This window comes from Telopea speciosissima, chromosome 6, assembly GCF_018873765.1.
Source record: "Telopea speciosissima isolate NSW1024214 ecotype Mountain lineage chromosome 6, Tspe_v1, whole genome shotgun sequence".
Lineage (NCBI taxonomy): Eukaryota > Viridiplantae > Streptophyta > Magnoliopsida > Proteales > Proteaceae > Telopea > Telopea speciosissima.
Window position 1 is genome coordinate 28,218,432 of NC_057921.1, and position 18,796 is coordinate 28,237,227.

General features: G+C 39.6%; 2 protein-coding genes across 2 annotated transcripts; both read right to left on the reverse strand.

Annotated features, from left to right (window-relative positions):
* Window positions 1-7,836: 7,836 nt before the first annotated feature.
* Window positions 7,837-13,969, reverse strand: LOC122665590. The gene is made up of 3 exons (XM_043861745.1): window positions 13,815-13,969; window positions 10,337-10,857; window positions 7,837-7,976 (listed from the first exon to the last, which is right to left on the reverse strand). Exons 1-3 carry the CDS (start codon window positions 13,967-13,969, stop codon window positions 7,837-7,839), a joined length of 816 nt encoding a protein of 271 aa, XP_043717680.1.
* A 2,537-nt stretch (window positions 13,970-16,506) lies between these two features.
* LOC122665591 lies at window positions 16,507-17,334 on the reverse strand. Its single transcript, XM_043861746.1, has one exon. The coding sequence runs from the start codon at window positions 17,332-17,334 to the stop codon at window positions 16,507-16,509; it is 828 nt and encodes a 275-aa protein (XP_043717681.1).
* Window positions 17,335-18,796: the final 1,462 nt, after the last annotated feature.

Genomic DNA, 18,796 nt, shown 5'->3' on the forward strand with positions numbered 1-18,796 from the left:
ATCACCTTTTATGGATGACTTCTTTTCCTACACTGGCTACCCAACCCACCAGCCGCAGTTGTACAACCCGTACATGCTCCCAGAGCCATCATATGACTCATATCATAGTGGATCAGTGGGTAGTACTTCTTCACAGTTTGGTGACCTATATCCTAGGATAGGTTACCTTCAGCATGTTGATGATGCAGTTTACATGGCCACTGTGGATGACTATACTCACTTCTTCTCCCAGACTATGACGTGACATGCATTTGTCCTACAGTCGGAGAGCAATACACGTCGGCTCCAGCGGACCATGAGTGGGGTTGATCCTGGACGGCGGAGTAGTTATTATTAGTAAATTTGTAAACATTTGAGATGAATGATGACTAGTTGACTACATGACTTGTAGCCTTGTAGGGGATAATTGGGGATATTGACATATTGAGATTTGGAATGTTTGATATCATCTTCTTAAATCTTAACTCTTAAGTTGTTATTTGTTAACTTGTTATTGAATATTGACTTGATGTCTTATGCACTTAATATTATGATTTATGACCTAACTTATGAGTCATTATGTTTCCAACTTAGTTCCAAGTCAATTTACTTGTTTACTGTACAATGTGTATGTGTAAATGTGTAATTAACTAAGTTATACATTAGGGTTCGATCGTACATTGCCAATCAATGGTGCACATTCAAAACACCATTTTGGGTGACTATTTTTATAATTTAAACATTTAAATGTGTTAATATAGCCTAAAATAGGGTTTCCATGAAGTTTCAGGCCTTAACTTGGCCTAAAACCCACTGAAATGACCTATCGAAAGATTCGAAACAAACCAGAAAAAGTACAATATTTCGACCGAAATATCCGAAATTTCGAATATTTTGGATATTTCGGTCAGTTCGAAATACCGAAACGAAACAAGTTCTCGAACTATGGTCACAAGTCAAATGCTGTTTTAACCTAGTGGCTTCTCCAGAATTTAGCAACTTCCCACAATATCGACACTTGGACTTCTTTTTATCCTCCGATATCAGAGTTCCATGTCGTCATGCTATATCAACATGGTCTCCCATTATGTATCAAATGTCTTACTTTTTACACTATTACATAAAAAAAAAACATATATTAGTAACTATTAAAGACTTAAAGTACTGTATTCGTAACTATTAAACATAATGTCAACCTACTAGAACAATCAAATAATTATCTTATATTTATCCCCTAACCTTAGTATTTATTTCTTAATTAAAAATAAAATTTATAATTTCTATTAAAAATATTTATACCTTAAAGTATAAAACATTATTGTAGTGATGTATTTGACACCATTTGAATTGGAACAATATATACATATGTTGTACATAATTTTCTAACAAAAACAGGTTTTTTTCCTTAATATTATATATTTTTTTAAAATTTAATAATATTTTTATTAATCTACAAAGTAAAATAATTTTTTATGGGTGAAAAACAAAATGACTCCATGAGGCCTTAGAGCATCGAAAGGTTTCCAACATAAATGAAAAGCACTTCCAAACAATCACTATTAATCCTATTTTTTCACCTTTTTTTTTTTCAAAAAATTCATTTTTTTGTAGAAAATATTATAAAAAACATAAAAAAATTTGGACTTCATCAAGTGATAGATTGTCCAAAGTTATGTAACATATAATAATTTGACATGAATTTACCAAGTTTTGAACAAATTTTTTGAAAAAATAGATTTGGAGAAAAATTGTTTACCTTTCAAAAAATCGTCAAATTTGAGATGAAGAATCACAAATATGATGCAAATCCTTCAATTTTGTAGCTAAATGTTGTCTCCAAAAGGTTGTCTGTTGGAATCCAGGTGCAAAATGAAGTAGCAGCAGGTCACAAGGGAGAGAAATGGTTGAAATCTGGAACTCAACAGAGAACTTGCGAGTCCTATTGAGTTCTGGAACTTTTAAAAGGCAAAATGGGTCGAAAGCTGGGTCGGGTCTGGTCGAGATCTTGACTCGACCGAGATTTCCATCGAGATATTGTAATTTTTTAACTCGGCATACATCTCGTCTCGACCATGGAAAAAATTGAGGTCTCGCGTGTTTTATTTCCATGACCTCAACATGCAATAGAAGAATTGCAATAAGGACCGTGGCTTGTTGTTGCCAGTTCTTTGGAAGAAGGATGCTGAAGTACACAATGCAATGACAACTTTATTCTAAAAAATATTTTGAATACCCATTGGAAATAGCATTCATTGGCTTTCCTAGTAGATGTTTATGAATGATTTGAGGGCGAGACTAGGCAACACAGTTAAAAAGATTTTAAATACCCTGGGAAATAGCATTCATTGGCTTTTCTAATACTAATACATGTATAGGTTGATATTCTTTGTGGGGGAGCATGGCCACTACGTGCACAGGGGCCAATATGAGAGCGCATATTGGCATGGGGGTGGGATTTCTACCTTTCATGGGGTGAGACAATTATTTTACCCCCCTCTATGTTTGGGCATTGATGATACAGTCCCCTACAAAGAACTTTCTTCCTAAATGTATATGAATGATTTGAGGGCAAGCCTAGGCAACACAGTTGTATAGAGTATCTCCCTAGTACATATTTTCAATCTTTCACAATTTAAGAAAATCGAATCTATTAAATTTCCTCAACGGTTTGATGCAATAACTTAACTTTGTTTTTAGTAATGAAGAATTTATTGAGAGTGTGAAAAGCTCATGGAATTACAGTTACATAAATTGGTCGACCATGGACCGGATATAGGCCAGTTTGTCACACACTCTAATGACGTGGCCTTTCAGGCCAAGGCGTCTGCAACAGTATTGGAAGATACCTTGAAATATGAGTAAAATGGCAATTTTCAAAGCAAGTAGAAAGCTACTTTATATCCTGAATGATAGCGAGAGCAGTCATTGGTGGTTGTAGTGCCTCTGAATTAGGGAAACTGACTAGATCTTTGTTTTTTGACTCTACGAAGATCTTGTCAAAGCATTCTCCCCAGGCATGGAGCATTCCAGATCGTATAGCTAAGGCTTCACCCTGGAGAACTTTAACCAAATGGGTGGGGTCTAAGGATGCCACCATGATCTGCCCGTGCCAATTCTTGATCACAAAACCGAGTCAACCCACTCCTTTTGTTGTGAGGGTAGCGTCGCAGTTGAGCCTAAAGGAGTGAGGAGGGGGAGAGTCCATTGATGGCATTGCTGCAAGGGTAGAGGAGTATCTTGGGGGTGATCGAGTCGTTGAACCAATAAAAAATAAACCTAACTAAACACTAATATAGTGGAAAGTATGGGTATCGAACTACGGGGAACAGATGCTAAGTTGCATGAAATAAAATCAAGTCTAAGATGAAACTAAAAACGCAAATTAACTAATTTAAAGCTAACACTAGCAACTGATTAAAGCGAACAAAAGATGGTGACAAAATACTGTTTTTAGGTTGAATCAACTTTAATTCAGATTTATCATTCAATCTCTCTCATATTCGGCTCATGGCGACTACAAGCCCTATGACAACCACAGAAAATAGGGTCCCTTCTAGGTATAAAGTATCTTGGCGAAATTGTCATCCGATCGCTACAATGAATCGAAAGTTCACAGAACTCGGATATGCACAATCCACTCAGGTATACCGTATCATCGATACGACCACATGAATCAATTCAATACCATTGCTTGGTAGGTTAACTTGAATCACAGAAACAAATTACCCTAATTAGATGTAAACATGATTACACAAAAATCACAATGAGATGCCAAAGTCTTTTCCAAGCAATCAATAAGAAAAGAGAATGACTAATTAAATCATCTTTAAAATATCATCTTCCCAAAAACAATAGCAAGTCTACTTACTCATTTAATATGAACTAAATAAAGAAGGGTTAGGGATACAAGCCAAAGAATTAGAGGGAAGAAGAGAGTAGAAGCAATGGCAGCAATGGCGATTCAGGTGCGTGAAGGAGCTGGATGGTGGCAATGGTAGATGCTCTTCTTCTTCTTCAAGTCTTCTTCTCCCAAAACCGTGTACTAGCAAAGCCCAAAGCCAAGAGCGATCCTCCTTTTTCTAAAAAAAATCCCTTATATCTTCCTATCTCCCTTTCCAATACACCTTTTTTCATCTTTTCCTATTGATAGTTTTCACATAAAAAATGAAAGAAATAATCTGTTTTTCAATTGTAAAAGAGAATACAAATTCTGTTGAGAGATATAGAAGGGAGAAAAATAGAAATAAAATCAAGGGGAAAGGGAAATATGGGAGAGAGAAGTATGTGGGACCGTGAGGTATAAATGGAGGGAGAGATATGTGAAAGAGAGCATTTACGTAAGAGGAGAGGAATTTGGGAGAGATAGCTTCCTTCTTTTATTTTTCACACTTTTCAACTTTGCCATAATCCATTTTTTGGCCATAATCCCTCATTCCTTGAACCAAACTGATTCGACCCAAGAATTAAATGTTAACCATTTAATTTTTCAGATGCAAAGAGTCTAATATCGACTTTTCTTGAGAAATCTCCTTTTTATCAAATTACGATAATGCCCTTGAGATGACGATTTACACACATGCGGACCCTTGGCTGGTATTGAACATCTAAAATTGACTAAGGGGGCTGATTCTATCACTGTTTCATGCTTTTCTCCTTCCAGGCCTGCAATCATAGAATTCACATAGCAGTATCAAATTCTTCATAAATATTCAAATAAAAACAATAAATAAATAGTGATTTCTATCTAAAATTACAGCCCAATCAGGGGGCCATGGTGACTCTGGGAAGTGGCACTCGAGAATTCTTCAAAGGCCAAACAAACCCACTACCCAATATCTTAAGGGGGATTGAGCAAGCCTAATGAAGGTGAACTCATTCCGTGCTCTCCAGATATACCAGCAGATAAAAGAGCACAAACTGACTGTTGAGCGACTTGCAGTCTTATCTTTAACTTGCAATTCTGACCATTTCAAGATCCATTGGACCACATCTGGAGAATCTGGGGACGTGGCTCTGATGGTTAGAGGGCACCCAAATCGCGCGCACTGCACGAGCAAATGGGAATTCAAACAGAATATAGTCTATCTTTTCTAGAGATGCGCCACAAATCATTGGCATTGAGGATCTCTAGGGATTTGTTGGCTGCTCAGTCCTTCTCCAGTGGTGATAGCGAAGCCATAAGCTTTTCATAAAAAGGTCTAGATCTTGAGTAAGATGTGACAACTCCACATCATTTTCCAAGCATCTTTTCATTGGTGTCAGTGGAAGTGGTATGATACCAGATACATAATAGAAATTGTAGTAACAGGATATCGATGAACACATGTGATAACAACTCAACACTGGGATAGATAGGTTACTTAGAATGCACTAAAGGCACGTTCCTCTAAAGTAATGCAACACAAGAACACGAACTTTGTTTGATTGCACCAACTCCAATGGCAAAATCCTTGCTTGAGGAAGAAGAAGACTCTCTTTTTCTCTTAAGTTCTCTCTTTCTCTTATCTAAAAGAATCTTTTGTAAGCAATAATTAAAGTGCAATTTAAGGTCTGACCCAAGCTTCTCCTAAATAGAAAAAACCTACTTAGGAGATTACACTAATGAAAAAGATCACGTCAAGTGGTGTGATCCTAAGGGGTACCCTTTAAGCTATCCTTAATTGTACAAAAGACATAATTTGAAAAATCCCCGTGGTAGGTGTTTTCATTAAACTTTTTTCCCACACTATCGTCATCCACAATCCACCCTCACAAGTATGGAATCAAACAATCCACCAAAATTACAAGTGCACTGTATAATAAACCATGGCTATCGGGACTAATGATCAACTAAAATTATTTAAAATTTCTTTCAAATAATAATATTAAACTAATATTATCGGGACACCATATTCCAATCAATCACTATTCAACAACTCATGTACTCGGATGTTCACCCTATCGGGGTGCAGAAACCTTATTGCGAAATGCCATCATTCATGCATATACACCATACAACAAGCATCTAGTGTGCAGTTAGTCATATCGGCAAACATTAACTATTGGATAACCACGATTGCATGAAATATAAATGCAATAGTAAGTGACTCTCAGGTATGGAAAAATTAACAACCGAAAATTTTCCTTAAGAATACAATGACAGTAAACCAAATCGGGAATTCTAATGGATCAATGTTCAATGCAATTAAGTGTCCATATATATATTTTATTGTAATCGCTATTAGGAAAATATACAATGTGGCAACCCTAGAACAGAGTGCTCAAATCTATCTATAGTTGTGAACAAGTAACGGTAAAAATTGGGTAATTGCAAATTATCAAAATAATTACAAGAAGCACATGAATGTTAAAATATATTAACTAATTTAATCAAATTAAATTGGGTTTCATGGATACATACATCAAATGTAATTAATCCAACACTTTTGGAATAGTGGAGATTGAGTTATCCAAAGAGGACGATGGTCTAACTTGGTCCTTGATATGTTGTAGATTACACAGTAAATGGTACATAGACTTGATTGAGAAGCGACCATTAGCTGAGACTCCCCAGACTAGTTGATCATCTTGCGGGAATAGGAGAATTTGGATTCAAAGGATTGCTTCGAGGTATGAGGGGTGGAATATCTGGGTTATCAAATCTCGATTCTAACGCATATTAGAGTGTTCAATCAGTTCTGACACCAACTGAATTGTGCATTCGGGAGGTCATGGTGTTCTATTTTGAAGTTCACAACACTAAGAATCCAGTTTCCCAGACATGAATGCTTTCTCCACTTTCTATACTCCACAGATGACCATGCATAAGGGTAAATCAACCAGCCATTATACTCTGCCATGCCCAGGATGGTTGGGTACCCAATCTAGCCTAAAGAAAAGAGAGCAAGGAAACTAAATCTGCTTCATAAAGTGATTCTATGGGGAGTCAGGGAATTTTCACAGCCGAGGAATTTTCATAGTCGTTTTGTCACCTTAGCCAGAAGCGCAGTACTGTGGATTTAGGAGTCTTGAAAGCTCAACCCTCCATTCGCTTTTGATCAGCAAAGTCTCTTCCATGAAATCCACTTAATTTTATTTTGTTAGTCTTGCACTCTCCAATAGAAGTCTAAAGCTAATATGTTAATCATACTATGAAGAGCCTTGGGAAGTTTGAAATTAAGGGTGTCAAAACCTAGCCTGAACCATTAATATCAATCGAAACCGACCAAAAAAATCCAGACCAAACCGAATCAAACCGATCCTTATCAGATTGGTTTTGGACTGGGGTATGTTAGGACCGGCTGAAAATGGGACCGCACCGAACTGACCGATATCCAAACCGAAAACTGAACTGAATGAAACTGATAAAAATATTAAGTATAAGGTTATGAATATGTGAATTGATTATCCATTGATTTCAATATTAGTGAGCAAATTTTTTGTTGCAAGGGAAATTGTTACAAATCAATGAATATGAGGTTATGAATAGGAAAATTGATTTGTAACAATGCTTCTTCCATTGATCTCCTTGTTCACTATAGAAAGGTAGTTAGATTGTGTTACACCCCGACCCGGTTAATAAGGGCCAAATGTGACTGGATGTGTCTCACATCTAACCAACCCACTAGGATCGCAAGTATAGTACTCTATTCGCAAGTCTCATTCACAATAAACAGAATTAAATGTTGCGAAATTAATAAATATAAGAATAAGACAATAATAAAGGAGAACTAGTGATAACAATAGAACTTTATATATTACGTGAAACTTCGAGTTACAAAGTAAGTTCTCAAAAGTAACTCAACATCCCAAAAGACTATGTACAATATGTATTACAAAAGTGTTATATAAAAAAGAAGAGGAGTAGAGATAGTCTGATCAAACAGGGAGATCAGGAGAACGCACAGTCACCACATGAGCACAAAGTCTCGTGCTCCACCAGAAAGGGAGTATCAGCTCCATGAGCAGAAAGAGCGTCCACAGTGGTGGAGTCTCCACAGAAGCAACAGTAATACCATCTGAAGAAAAATATAGTGTACACAGGGGTGAGCTCCACTGAGCCAAGTAAGGAAATGCATGCAAACACAACACAATAATCCATGATGAATGCCCTATCTAACATGCTCTTAATATGAAAACTAAGTCTTATGAGGTATAAGTACTGCTGTGGCAGATGTCAACCTTGGTCCCGAAAACACATAATCAGACGTCGGTCACCCAAACGAAGCCATTCTACCACGGTGAGGACCCACCAGTTTGGCATGTCACTAGACAGCCCAACCAGCTAGACCCCCAAAGACCAACTCTATTGTTTATTCCCACAGCAGAGTACACACGCTAACATGGGACAGTGAATGGTACCCCGGCATACCCTTCGGCTGTACCACGGGTTGTCCAACACCTCTTCCCCTATTGGTAAGGGACGTAGTACTGGGTGATGATATACAACCTAGCCCAGTGTAATCTATTCATGATAGCACATGTATGGATAGCCGAATTATAAAAGTACAGTACTTCACCATCAATAAATTCACAATAACAATAATATCAATGCAATGCAAGTTGCCAAATGCAGCCTAAAATCATATGCATTCTAGTGCAATAAAATACAAGCTAATAAACTATATGCACTGAGTGACATTTGATGATGCATGGCATGGCAATCAGAACAATAGTAAATTAAGGTCATAAACACTCTAAAATAAAGTCAAATTCCCTTACCTGAAGTTGTAGACTAGACTAAGTCAGTTATCCTCCAAAGATCCCAGCAATACAGACGAGAACAGGGTATATAGTCCAAACACAGTCCTAAAACATTAGAAAGATCAAGTATTGTCAGAAGGCAGTCTAAGGTCTAACTAAGGGTCCAGGGGCATTTCTGTCAAAAAATATTAGATCGGATTCAGAGGGCAGAAATGGGGTTTTTGGCCCAGGTGCCCTAATCTTCACATGCAGGTCACCAATTTTAATTTTCACACTGTTCTAAGGTGGGTCAGCCTGGGATTGTGATTTAATTATAAAAATTACAATTAATTTGAGGGTTTAAAGAGATTAACCCTAAATTTTTAACTTAGGGTTCCTTAATTTAATTGGGTTCAGTTGCAATTTGATGGAAATCAAAAAATTAGCAGTCAATTTCAGGTCTGAACCATAAATAGGTTCAATTAAAGAGATCAGAGATGGGTCATTGGTCAATTTAGGGGTCTAATTTCATGATTCCAACCTATTCTAAGGTGGGTCATGCCTAATTAATAGTTTAATTTCAAATTTAATATCAATTTGAGGGTTTTGGACAATTAATCCCAAATTAACAATTTAGGGTTCTAAATTTAGACAATTCAGCTAGGGATTGGGATCCCTATGGGGCTGCTCTCATGTCGCAGCCATATCCGAACCAAAGTTTGGTTCAAAACAGTAAGTAATTGGACCAATTTTCATTATTAAAGCTTGGCTTACAAGCTTTAATGGCAGAAATAAGGTTAGGGTTTGATTAGGACTGAAATTGAAGAAAATGAAGATGGGAAATGAGGGGAATCATAGCCTACCTGAATGCAGCAGCAGAAATGGGGTGATAGTAGCCTAGTATTATGCATCCAGGTTGCTGAATTTAGTCTCAAGCTCCAGTTTCAGGTGTAGGAACCAAGCTCCATGAAAAATCCTCTCTTTCCCTTCTTCTTCTCCTCTTTTCTTCTCTTTTTTTTCTTCTCCTTGGTGTTCTCCTTAGGCTGGAACGAATTCTGATTTCTTAAGTTTTAGTGAATAGTATAGATAAGTCGTATATTTATAGATAGTGGATTAATTAGGTGGTGTTTGGTTTTTAAAAGAAAAATCTATTTTCTAAATCTGATTCTTAAAACTGATTTCAATTAGAATTTCGTACTTATTAGTGTATTCTAACTGTATAATGATGTCATATGACATCAGGGGTAATCCGGGTACGGGTAAATGTTGGAAATAGGATTCCTCACTGGGGATGTGGGTCTCACAGGGGCAAATTGACCAAAATACCCCTAAAATTTTAATTGGTCATACATAACACTATAAAAATACATTTAAATTATACTTACATTGCATTTAACTAAGGGAGAGGTTCTGCATGCCCTCCAGGTAGCAGATCCGACACAGATGGCTTAGATGCGGGACCCCACTAGGGTTCTCTAGCTCTAGAAGGGCAAGTTGAGAAGAAGACTCCTTGGAATCCTCCATAGGTGTTTCGGGGGATTGATCTAAGACCTCGACCGATGCAGCCCATAGCATCGAAGCAAGCATTGACACGGAACTGGAACCTCAAATCACACAAGTTCCAAAAATTTAAATTTATTGCGAATTTTACACTCCACCCCCCTTATTAGAATTTTATCTTCGAAATTTGACGTACCAGGAAGATCGAAGAGATAAGGGTATCCCTCTTTCATCAAGTCCTCTCTTTCCCAAGATGCTTTAGCCATAGAGTGATTACTCCACTTGACTTTAATGAAAGAGATAGTTCGATTCCTCAGGTTGTGTTCCTTTCTATCTATAATCTCCTCAGGCACCTCTTCATATGTCAGATCAGCAATAAGTTCAGCTGGTTGCTGAGGCAGCAGATGTGTCGAATCAGGGATGTATTGTCTCAACATAGAGACATGGAAAACATCATGTACACCGACAAGTGATGGGGGCAGTGCAAGTTGATAAGCCACTGGACCAACTCTAGCTAGGATCTCAAATGGGCCAATGTATCTAGGATTCAACTTCCCTCTCTTTCCAAATCTCACAACACCCTTGATTGGAGCCACTTTCAAGGATGCTTTCTCCCCAACTTTAAACTGTATGTGCTGTCTCCTTCTATCTGCATAGCTCTTCTGCCTGGACTGTGCAACCTTGATCTTTTCTCTTATCAGATCCACTGCCACACCCCTATCCCGACAAGGGATAAAATACAATATCAGGGTATGATTGGGGTGACACGCGTCATCCCACCTCACCGCCAGGATCTCGATGCAGTGGCCAACTCACAGTCATAAACCAATATTAAAATACAATAATATCAGAGTACGAAAGACAAAGGAATATTACATTCCAAGACAGGTCAGAGTTTGCGAAAGCGTAAATGAAATGATTATAAGATGTTCATTGGCTAATGATAATAAGTAACATAGTTACAAAATTCCTATGACCATCAAGTAGCTACCAAAAAGGTAAAACATAAAAGTTTATACAAAGCACAATGCTCTAAAATAATAATAAAACGGGAACGATCCCAAGTAACAATACAACCGGTAGGCACAATCATCATGGGCAACCATCGCCATAATCCTCAGTCACGGTCTCTGGCTCCACAGTAATCATCTGCATCCAAATCTAAAAAGAATGTGTACACGGGGGTTAGCTCCACCGAGCTAGTGAGAGAGAAAAGGGGATGCACAATCACACAATCACAAATAGTCCATGGTGCATGCTATTATTAATTCATTTACCACCTAACACACAATGCTAAGTCAATGGGTATATGCTACTGCAATAACTCGGGAAGACATTGTGGATCCTTCCATTCTCACCACAATGCAACCTCAATTATTACTATGGAGCCCGCGCCGGTCGTAGTCATCACCACCCAGAGGCAGACCCCGATAACCATTACTACCCCTGGCCTGGCCTCTCTAACTCTCCACAGGCCGCAGGTGCTCTGGCTACCCAACACCTAAACCCCTGTTGGTAAGGGTCGTAGCATAGGGAACTGAGCCTAACCACAGATATACTACATGAATCCTATCGTGTTGAGAGGTACATCCGGGTGTGTCAACGTCCCATTCCATCTAACACCCGGTACCAAGACAACACGGCGCATACGAGCAAGAATGAGATGCAATATACAATTCCACGTAATACGGGGTTCCTGCCAGTACTTCCCAGCACCGTAACCCAACACAAATCCATATCATCCAAATCATCATCATCGAATAAGAATAAATGCAAATATGCAATCATGCTTGAATGATAATGTCACAATATAATTCATAAATGCATGAATAAGCAATAGTAAACAAGCTCAAACAGTCACCCAAACCCACTCACCAATTACTTCAAATGGAATTTGTATAAGCGCAACGATTCCCGCTCAAAATCACCCCATTGCACATATGTTGGCGCCTATGGAAGTGAATAAGAGTGTGAGAGAGTGTAGGGGAGGCCTCAATGAGAAACCCCACAGTTTACATAAGTTATAAGCCTTAAAAACTGCATCGGAGGCAACGTCGGACTCAGCAGGCTTGCCTCCGACCTTGCCTCCGACCTTCCCTGGCAGGCTCAGGACACATCGGAGGCAAACATCGGACTCACGCAGTCTTGCCTCCGATGCAACCCAAGCGTGATTTCAAGGTCTTTAAAAGCCCAGGGTTGTCCCATTTGGTTCTCTAAGCCTCAAGGGACAAGGGAGGGGTGTCTTGGAGTCTATTTGGGTCTTAGAAACACCCAACATTCAAAGATTTAAGGGGGTTTAAAGGATCAAAAGCTCAAAAATCCAGATTTGGGGTTTTCTTTGGTGGTTGAAGCTTTAGAATCAAATAGATTCAGCAAGAGGTCAAAATAGAGGTCTTTATAGGATTGTAATGAAAATAGGAAAGCATCCTACAAGGGGAAACTACACATGACTCGAGCTAACCCTTTGGGTTTCAAAAGAAATCCCCATCTTGGGGCTGCAACCAATGAACCACCCAAGCTCAAACGAGCAAGGGGGAAGAGAGAAAAATGGGGGAAAAGGGCACTTGGCTTACCTGGTTTGAGGTACACACGATGTACCCTCTTTAAAGCTCCAAACCCAGCAGCCGTTTCCTTCTTCTTCTTCCCTTCCTTCTCCTTCTTCTCCTCCTTGCCGCCTCCTCTCTTCAAAGCTCTCCTCCTTTTCACGATTAGGTTAGGAAAGAAAAGAAAAAGAAAGACTAAGGAATAGTCTTACCCCTCTCTCTCATATAGAAAATCACTTTTAATGGCCTGTTTGGATAAGGCCTCATAAGTGTAGGCTAGGGTCTGTTTGGATAGGGTTAAACAACCATCCACCCCTACACAAGCTCTAAAAATCCTAACTTGGGCCCCAAGGCCCACATAAGGTCAAGTTAATAAAAAGGGGTAAGGGTAGGGTCAAACATGGCAGGACACCAATAGTACCTTAGCCACAGGGTCTCACCCACAAGGGTCCTTGTCAGCAGCATTGGATGCAGGGTCGGAGGCAGCCAGTAACCTTGCATCCGATGCGAGTAGGAAGGTGGTTCCCACCATAAGAGGTCAGGGCCTTTGGACCACACTTCGAGGGCTTTGAGAGGGCAGTAAGCACACAATAAAATTTGGTCAACTACTTACCCCTGACACGTCAAGGGGCAACCTTCGTGGTCCCGACTAGTTTCCACAGGCAAACTCGTACTATGGTCAATAATTTTATAGCTGGGTTTGACCACCAGTGAGAACAACTTACCAGCATAAGTGGCAGTGATAACTACACGTCACGGGGAAGAATTAATAATTAATTATACTCCCGGGGTGCGGGTATAACATCCACCTTCTCACAAGTCTTCTGGATCAGCTCAGTGCCCAAAATGTGTCGCTCTCCAACTTCATCCCAATACAGTGGAGTACAACAAGTCTTACCATATAGTGCCGTGAATGGGGTCATATCAATAGATGCATGGTAGCTATTATTATAAGCCAACTCTATCAGAGATAGGTGTTCATCCCAGCTGCCACTCATCTCTAGTACACAAGCCCTGAGCATGTCTTCCAAAGTCTAGATTATCCTCTCTGATTGTCCATCTGTCTCAGGATGGTGTGCTGAACTATGGCTCAACTCAGTACCCAAAGCCTTCTGTAGACTCTTCCAAAACCTTGAAGTAAGTCTGGGGTCTCTGTCAGACACAATGTTCACTGGTACCCTATGAAGTCTGATAATGTTATCCACATAAAGCTTAGCCAACTGATCCATAGAGTAAGTAATCTTCATGGGAATGAAGTGGGCTGTTTTGGTCAATCTGTCTATCATTACTCAGATTGTATCCATTCCCTTCCTAGTACAAGGAAGGCCAATAACAAAATCCATGGTTATATTCTCTCATTTCCACTCTGGTATAGCTAGGAGCTACAAAAGTCCCTGTGGTCGGTGCCTAACAGCCTTAACCTGTTGACATGTAGAACATTTGGAGACAAAGACTGCCACATCATTCTTCATACCATGCCACCACATGAACTGTTTTAAATCTTGGTACATTTTTGTACCACTAGGATGCACAGTATAGGGAGATCGGTGAGCTTCTTGTAAAATTAGCTCCTTCAAGTGATTATCCGTAGGTATGCATAGTCTATCTTTAAACATAAGCACTCCATCTGAAGTCAATGAGAAATCTGTACTCTTCTGGGCCCCAGTACTAATATTGTTCACAATGTGCTGAAATTCTTCATCAGAGGACTGTGCTGCTATTATCTGAGCTCGCAGTGATGGTTGCACCATCAGTACAGAAATCAAGTCTCCAGTTTCACCAAATATTATTTCCACCTCCATTGCATGTAAGTCCTTCAGAATCTCATCTTCAACCTGAAATCTGCCTATATCCCAATCTACAGACTTCCTACTGAGTGCATTAGTCACTACATTGGCCTTACTTAGGTGATATGAGATATCAAACTCATAATCATTAATGAGTTCAAGCCGTCTCCTTTGCCTCATGTTTAACTCCTTCTGTGTGAAGCAGTACTTCAAACTCCTGTGATCTGTGAAAATGTCAATTTTCTCACCATACAGGTAATGCCTCCACAACTTCAGTGCAAACACAACTGCTGCCAACTCTAAGTCATGTGTAGGGTAGTTCTTCTCATGGTCCTTTAACTGTCGAGAACCATAGGCAATAACCTTCCCTTTCTGCATCAACACACAACCTAGCCCTGTCTTGGAAGCATTAATGTATATAACCATCCCCTCAGTTCCTTCAGGAAGAACAAGGACTGGGGCTGTTACCAACTTCCTCTTCAGTTCTTGAAAGCTGTCCTCACAGGCTTCATTCCATTCATATTTGGCACCTTTTTTAGTAAGCTGAGTCATGGGCATAACTATCTTCGAAAAGTTCTCTATGAACCTCCTGTAGTAGCCAGCTAGACCCAAAAAATTTCTTATCACAGTTACTGTCATGGGAGTTTCCCAATTTACTACAGCTTCAACCTTCCCAAGGTCTACTTCAATCCCTCTAGCTAAAACTACATGGCCTAGAAACCCAACTTGAGGCAACCAAAATTCACACTTGCTGAATTTTGCATATAGTTGCTTCTCTCTCAACCTCTTCAGGGCAAATCTCAAATGTTGGGCATGTTCCTCTTCATTCTTCGAGTAGATCAAGATATCATCAACGAAGACTATCACAAATTTATCCAGGACATCATGAAAGACTCCATTCATTAAGGCCATAAAAGCTGTTGGGGCATTAGTAAGCCCAAAAGACTTAACCAGGAACTCATAGTGTCCATACCGAGTCCTGAACGCTGTCTTACTAACATCGGCTTCCTTGATTTGAAACTGATGGTACCCCGATCTGAGATCAATCTTCGAAAAGACTTAGGCACCTTGAAGCTGATCAAAGAGATCATCAATCCTTGGCAAGGGATACTTATTCTTGATCGTCAGCTTATTCAATTCTCTATAATCAATACACATCCTCATGGAGCCATCTTTCTTCTTCACAAATAACACCGGAGCACTCCACGGTGAGATACTCGGTCTTATAAACCTTTGCTTCAGTAAATCTTGAAGTTGAGTCTACAATTCTTTCAATTCTGTCGGTGCAATTCTGTAAGGCGCCTTAGACACTAGCACCACTCCATGTATAAGATCAATAACAAACTTATTCTCCCTTGGTGGAGGTGGACTTGTCAAATCATCAGGAAAAACATCAGGAAATTCCCCTACAATAGGAATCTCTGACATAGACCTAACCTGTGTCCTAGTATCCATAACTGACAGAAGGTATCCTTGGCATCCCTTGTTCAACAACTTCTTCATCTTTAAGGCTGAAATCACCATCTTTTTGGGTTTCTTCTTCTTGTCTCCCAAAAAGATGAATCCCTTCTCGCCTCTTGGCTAAAACACTATCTTCCTGTCAACACACACAACAGTAGCGTTGTACGCTGCTAACCAATCCATCCCCAATATGACATCAAAGTCAGTCATATCGAGTTGGATCAGATGAGCATTCATGTCTCTGCCCGCAATTCTCATAACACAGGGCTCATATAGCATGTTTAAGTCTATCCTTGACCCAGTTGGTGTACTGACAGCTAGACCCTCAGCCAATTGCTTTGGTGCTACACCGGTTCTCTTGGCAAAGGACGGAGACACAAAGGAATGCGTCACTCCCATGTCAAATAGGGTGTATGCAGGAGTGGAGCATATGAGAATGGTACCTATATATCATGCTTTAATGTTTATGTATGCATGATATCATTAATCAAAACACAATTAAGGTATAAGTTTAGATTGATACCAGTTACCACATTCTGATTGGCCTCAGCCTCACTTGCAGTCACAGGATAAACTCAACCTTGAGGCTTACTAGCTGGCTGGTGAGCAGGATATGCAGGTCTCCTGCGGTAGCATGCCCTAGAGGTATGCCCCATTTGTCCACAGGTGAAGCACTTGAGGTCTGTAGCACTTGTTGGAGCTGTTGCATCTATTGCCTTAATGCTAGGATTGGCATATACTGGCCTGGGCACTGATGATTCTGACTGACTTCTCTGTGGTAAGGCTGGAGCTGCACTAGAGCCAGAGGATTTGGTGTACTTGCTGAATCCTCTATCAAAGAAAGGGGCTGCTCGCTTGCCGGAGGTTTGGCTAACATGATAAGCATTTCTCTGCTTATCCTCTATCTTTTTTGCCATTTGGACTGTCTCAGGGTACCCTTGGTTGATTCTAGTAGACATAATGGAGGAAATCTGTGGCCTCAATCCATCCTCAAACTTCTGAGACTTGGCCTCATCATTGTTCAGATGTGGGGGAGCAAAGAAGAATAACTCTTCAAATTTCTGCTGGTACTCCAGCACTGACTTGGGCCCTTGAGTCAACTCGGTCAACTCTACTTCTTTCCTCTTCTGCACACTAGTAGGGAAATAATTCCCAAAGAAAGCTTGCTTGAATATCTCCCATGTTAGAGCCAGGTGTGCAGCTTCTAGAATAGGCCTAGTAGTTTCCCACCAAGCCTCTGCTTCATAGTGGAGTTTGTACCCAGCACAGATCAGCTTCTGCTCATCATTACAACCAAGGAATGTGAAGGCTTTCTCCATCTCCTTCACCCATTTAACCGGGAGTAATGTATCAGTACTGATCCCAGCAAAAGTGAGGGGCTGGATCTTAAGGAATCTTTCCATCATACGGCCTTCTGCATCATGCTGCTATACAGGAGGGGGAGGGACAGCAGGGGCTGCCTATGGAGCTTGTATATTCCTGATTACTGCTTGGAACTGATCACCCATGTCAGTGATCATCTGATGCATCTGTTGTTGCTGCCTTTCCATTATAGTATTTATAAGACTAGCAACATTGGGCATAGGCATGTTAGGAGGAGGGTTTGCCTGTGCACCCTCAGCTGGAAGATCATTATGGGTCGGGTTAGAAGAAGAGGTTGCCTGCGCATGCCCTGCGGTGGTACGCCTCTGATAAGTGTTAGGAGGCCGTGGGTCCATAATGATCAGCTGAGAAAGAAAGATAAACATCAAACTATCAACATATGCAACAGTCTAATATAATGGAGTGCACAGTAATATTAAGACAGTAAAACAGTAAAGCATGATTCATCATACTTAACAGAATTCAAGGAAGGCCTTGAAGCTTATCCGCCCATCTATGAAGGATGGATTCGATGCGGGTGGTATGGGCTTGAAGGTATTCCACCCTTTGATCGATGATATAGAAATCTTTGCTCATCAAGGACTTACTGTCATTCCAGAGAATCGACTGGAGATACAAACTGTCATTGGTGAGTAACTCGAGTACTCGATTCAACTCATTGATGTTTTTAGGGTTGTAAGTATATTCCTTGATTGGCCTTAACACATAATTCATTTTGAAATGCAGTTATATGTTAAGCTAACGCCCCGAATTCCTTAAAAAAGAAACACGCAATTATATAACACAATATAGTATAATATAATAATAATAGGATATACATGTATAATATTTAAACAACATTTAATATTTTATACATAATTAATATTGAGCATAATTATAGGCCAAAAACCAATATAAATGCAACATGTATTATTTTTATACTATATACGTATACATATATGCATATATACATATGAATCATTTACATATTACATACTTGTTTATTTAGTTTAATCTATTCCATTATATTTGTTTAGACTTATAATGAGTTTTTAACATACAACATGCATACACATATACCATATATACATATATATTTTACACACTTGGTTTTACTTCCCATTTTCAAAATTTTGCCTATGCACTTTGCTGTATTTTGATAACAGTACTTACATATAGGCCATTGTTCTATATGTAAGCACACACTGTGTAAAAAAAAATTCCTTTTGTTTTGCTACTTACCATGTATTATACATTGCTTGTAGCCTTTGATCACCAATGGCAGCAGTCCGAGGGAGAGGTAGAGGTGGTAGGGGAAGAGGAAGAGGGTAGTCAACTTAGATGAGGAGTTTCAGTGTGCCGATGCTAGATGAGGAGCATGCCATAAAGAAAGTTTTGAACGTTAACCGAGTGACCTTGGTGAAAATACGCATCCCAATGCCTTCCTTCTCTCCTAAGTTAGGCCATCAAAATTTCCCCGAGATGGGTCAGCCTGCAGTTGAG

Coding starts and splice junctions, on each gene's coding strand:
- LOC122665590 (XM_043861745.1), bottom strand. CDS start 13,969: ATGATAGACAGATTGACCAAAACAGCCCACTTCATTCCCATGAAGATT. Junction 10,858..13,814: donor GACCCCAGACTTACTTCAAG/GTTTTGGAAGAG, acceptor TTGTCGGGATAG/GGGTGTGGCAGTGGATCTGA. Junction 7,977..10,336: donor TTATCTCTTCGATCTTCCTG/GTACGTCAAATT, acceptor ATTTTTCTTCAG/ATGGTATTACTGTTGCTTCT.
- LOC122665591 (XM_043861746.1), bottom strand. CDS start 17,334: ATGGAAAGATTCCTTAAGATCCAGCCCCTCACTTTTGCTGGGATCAGT.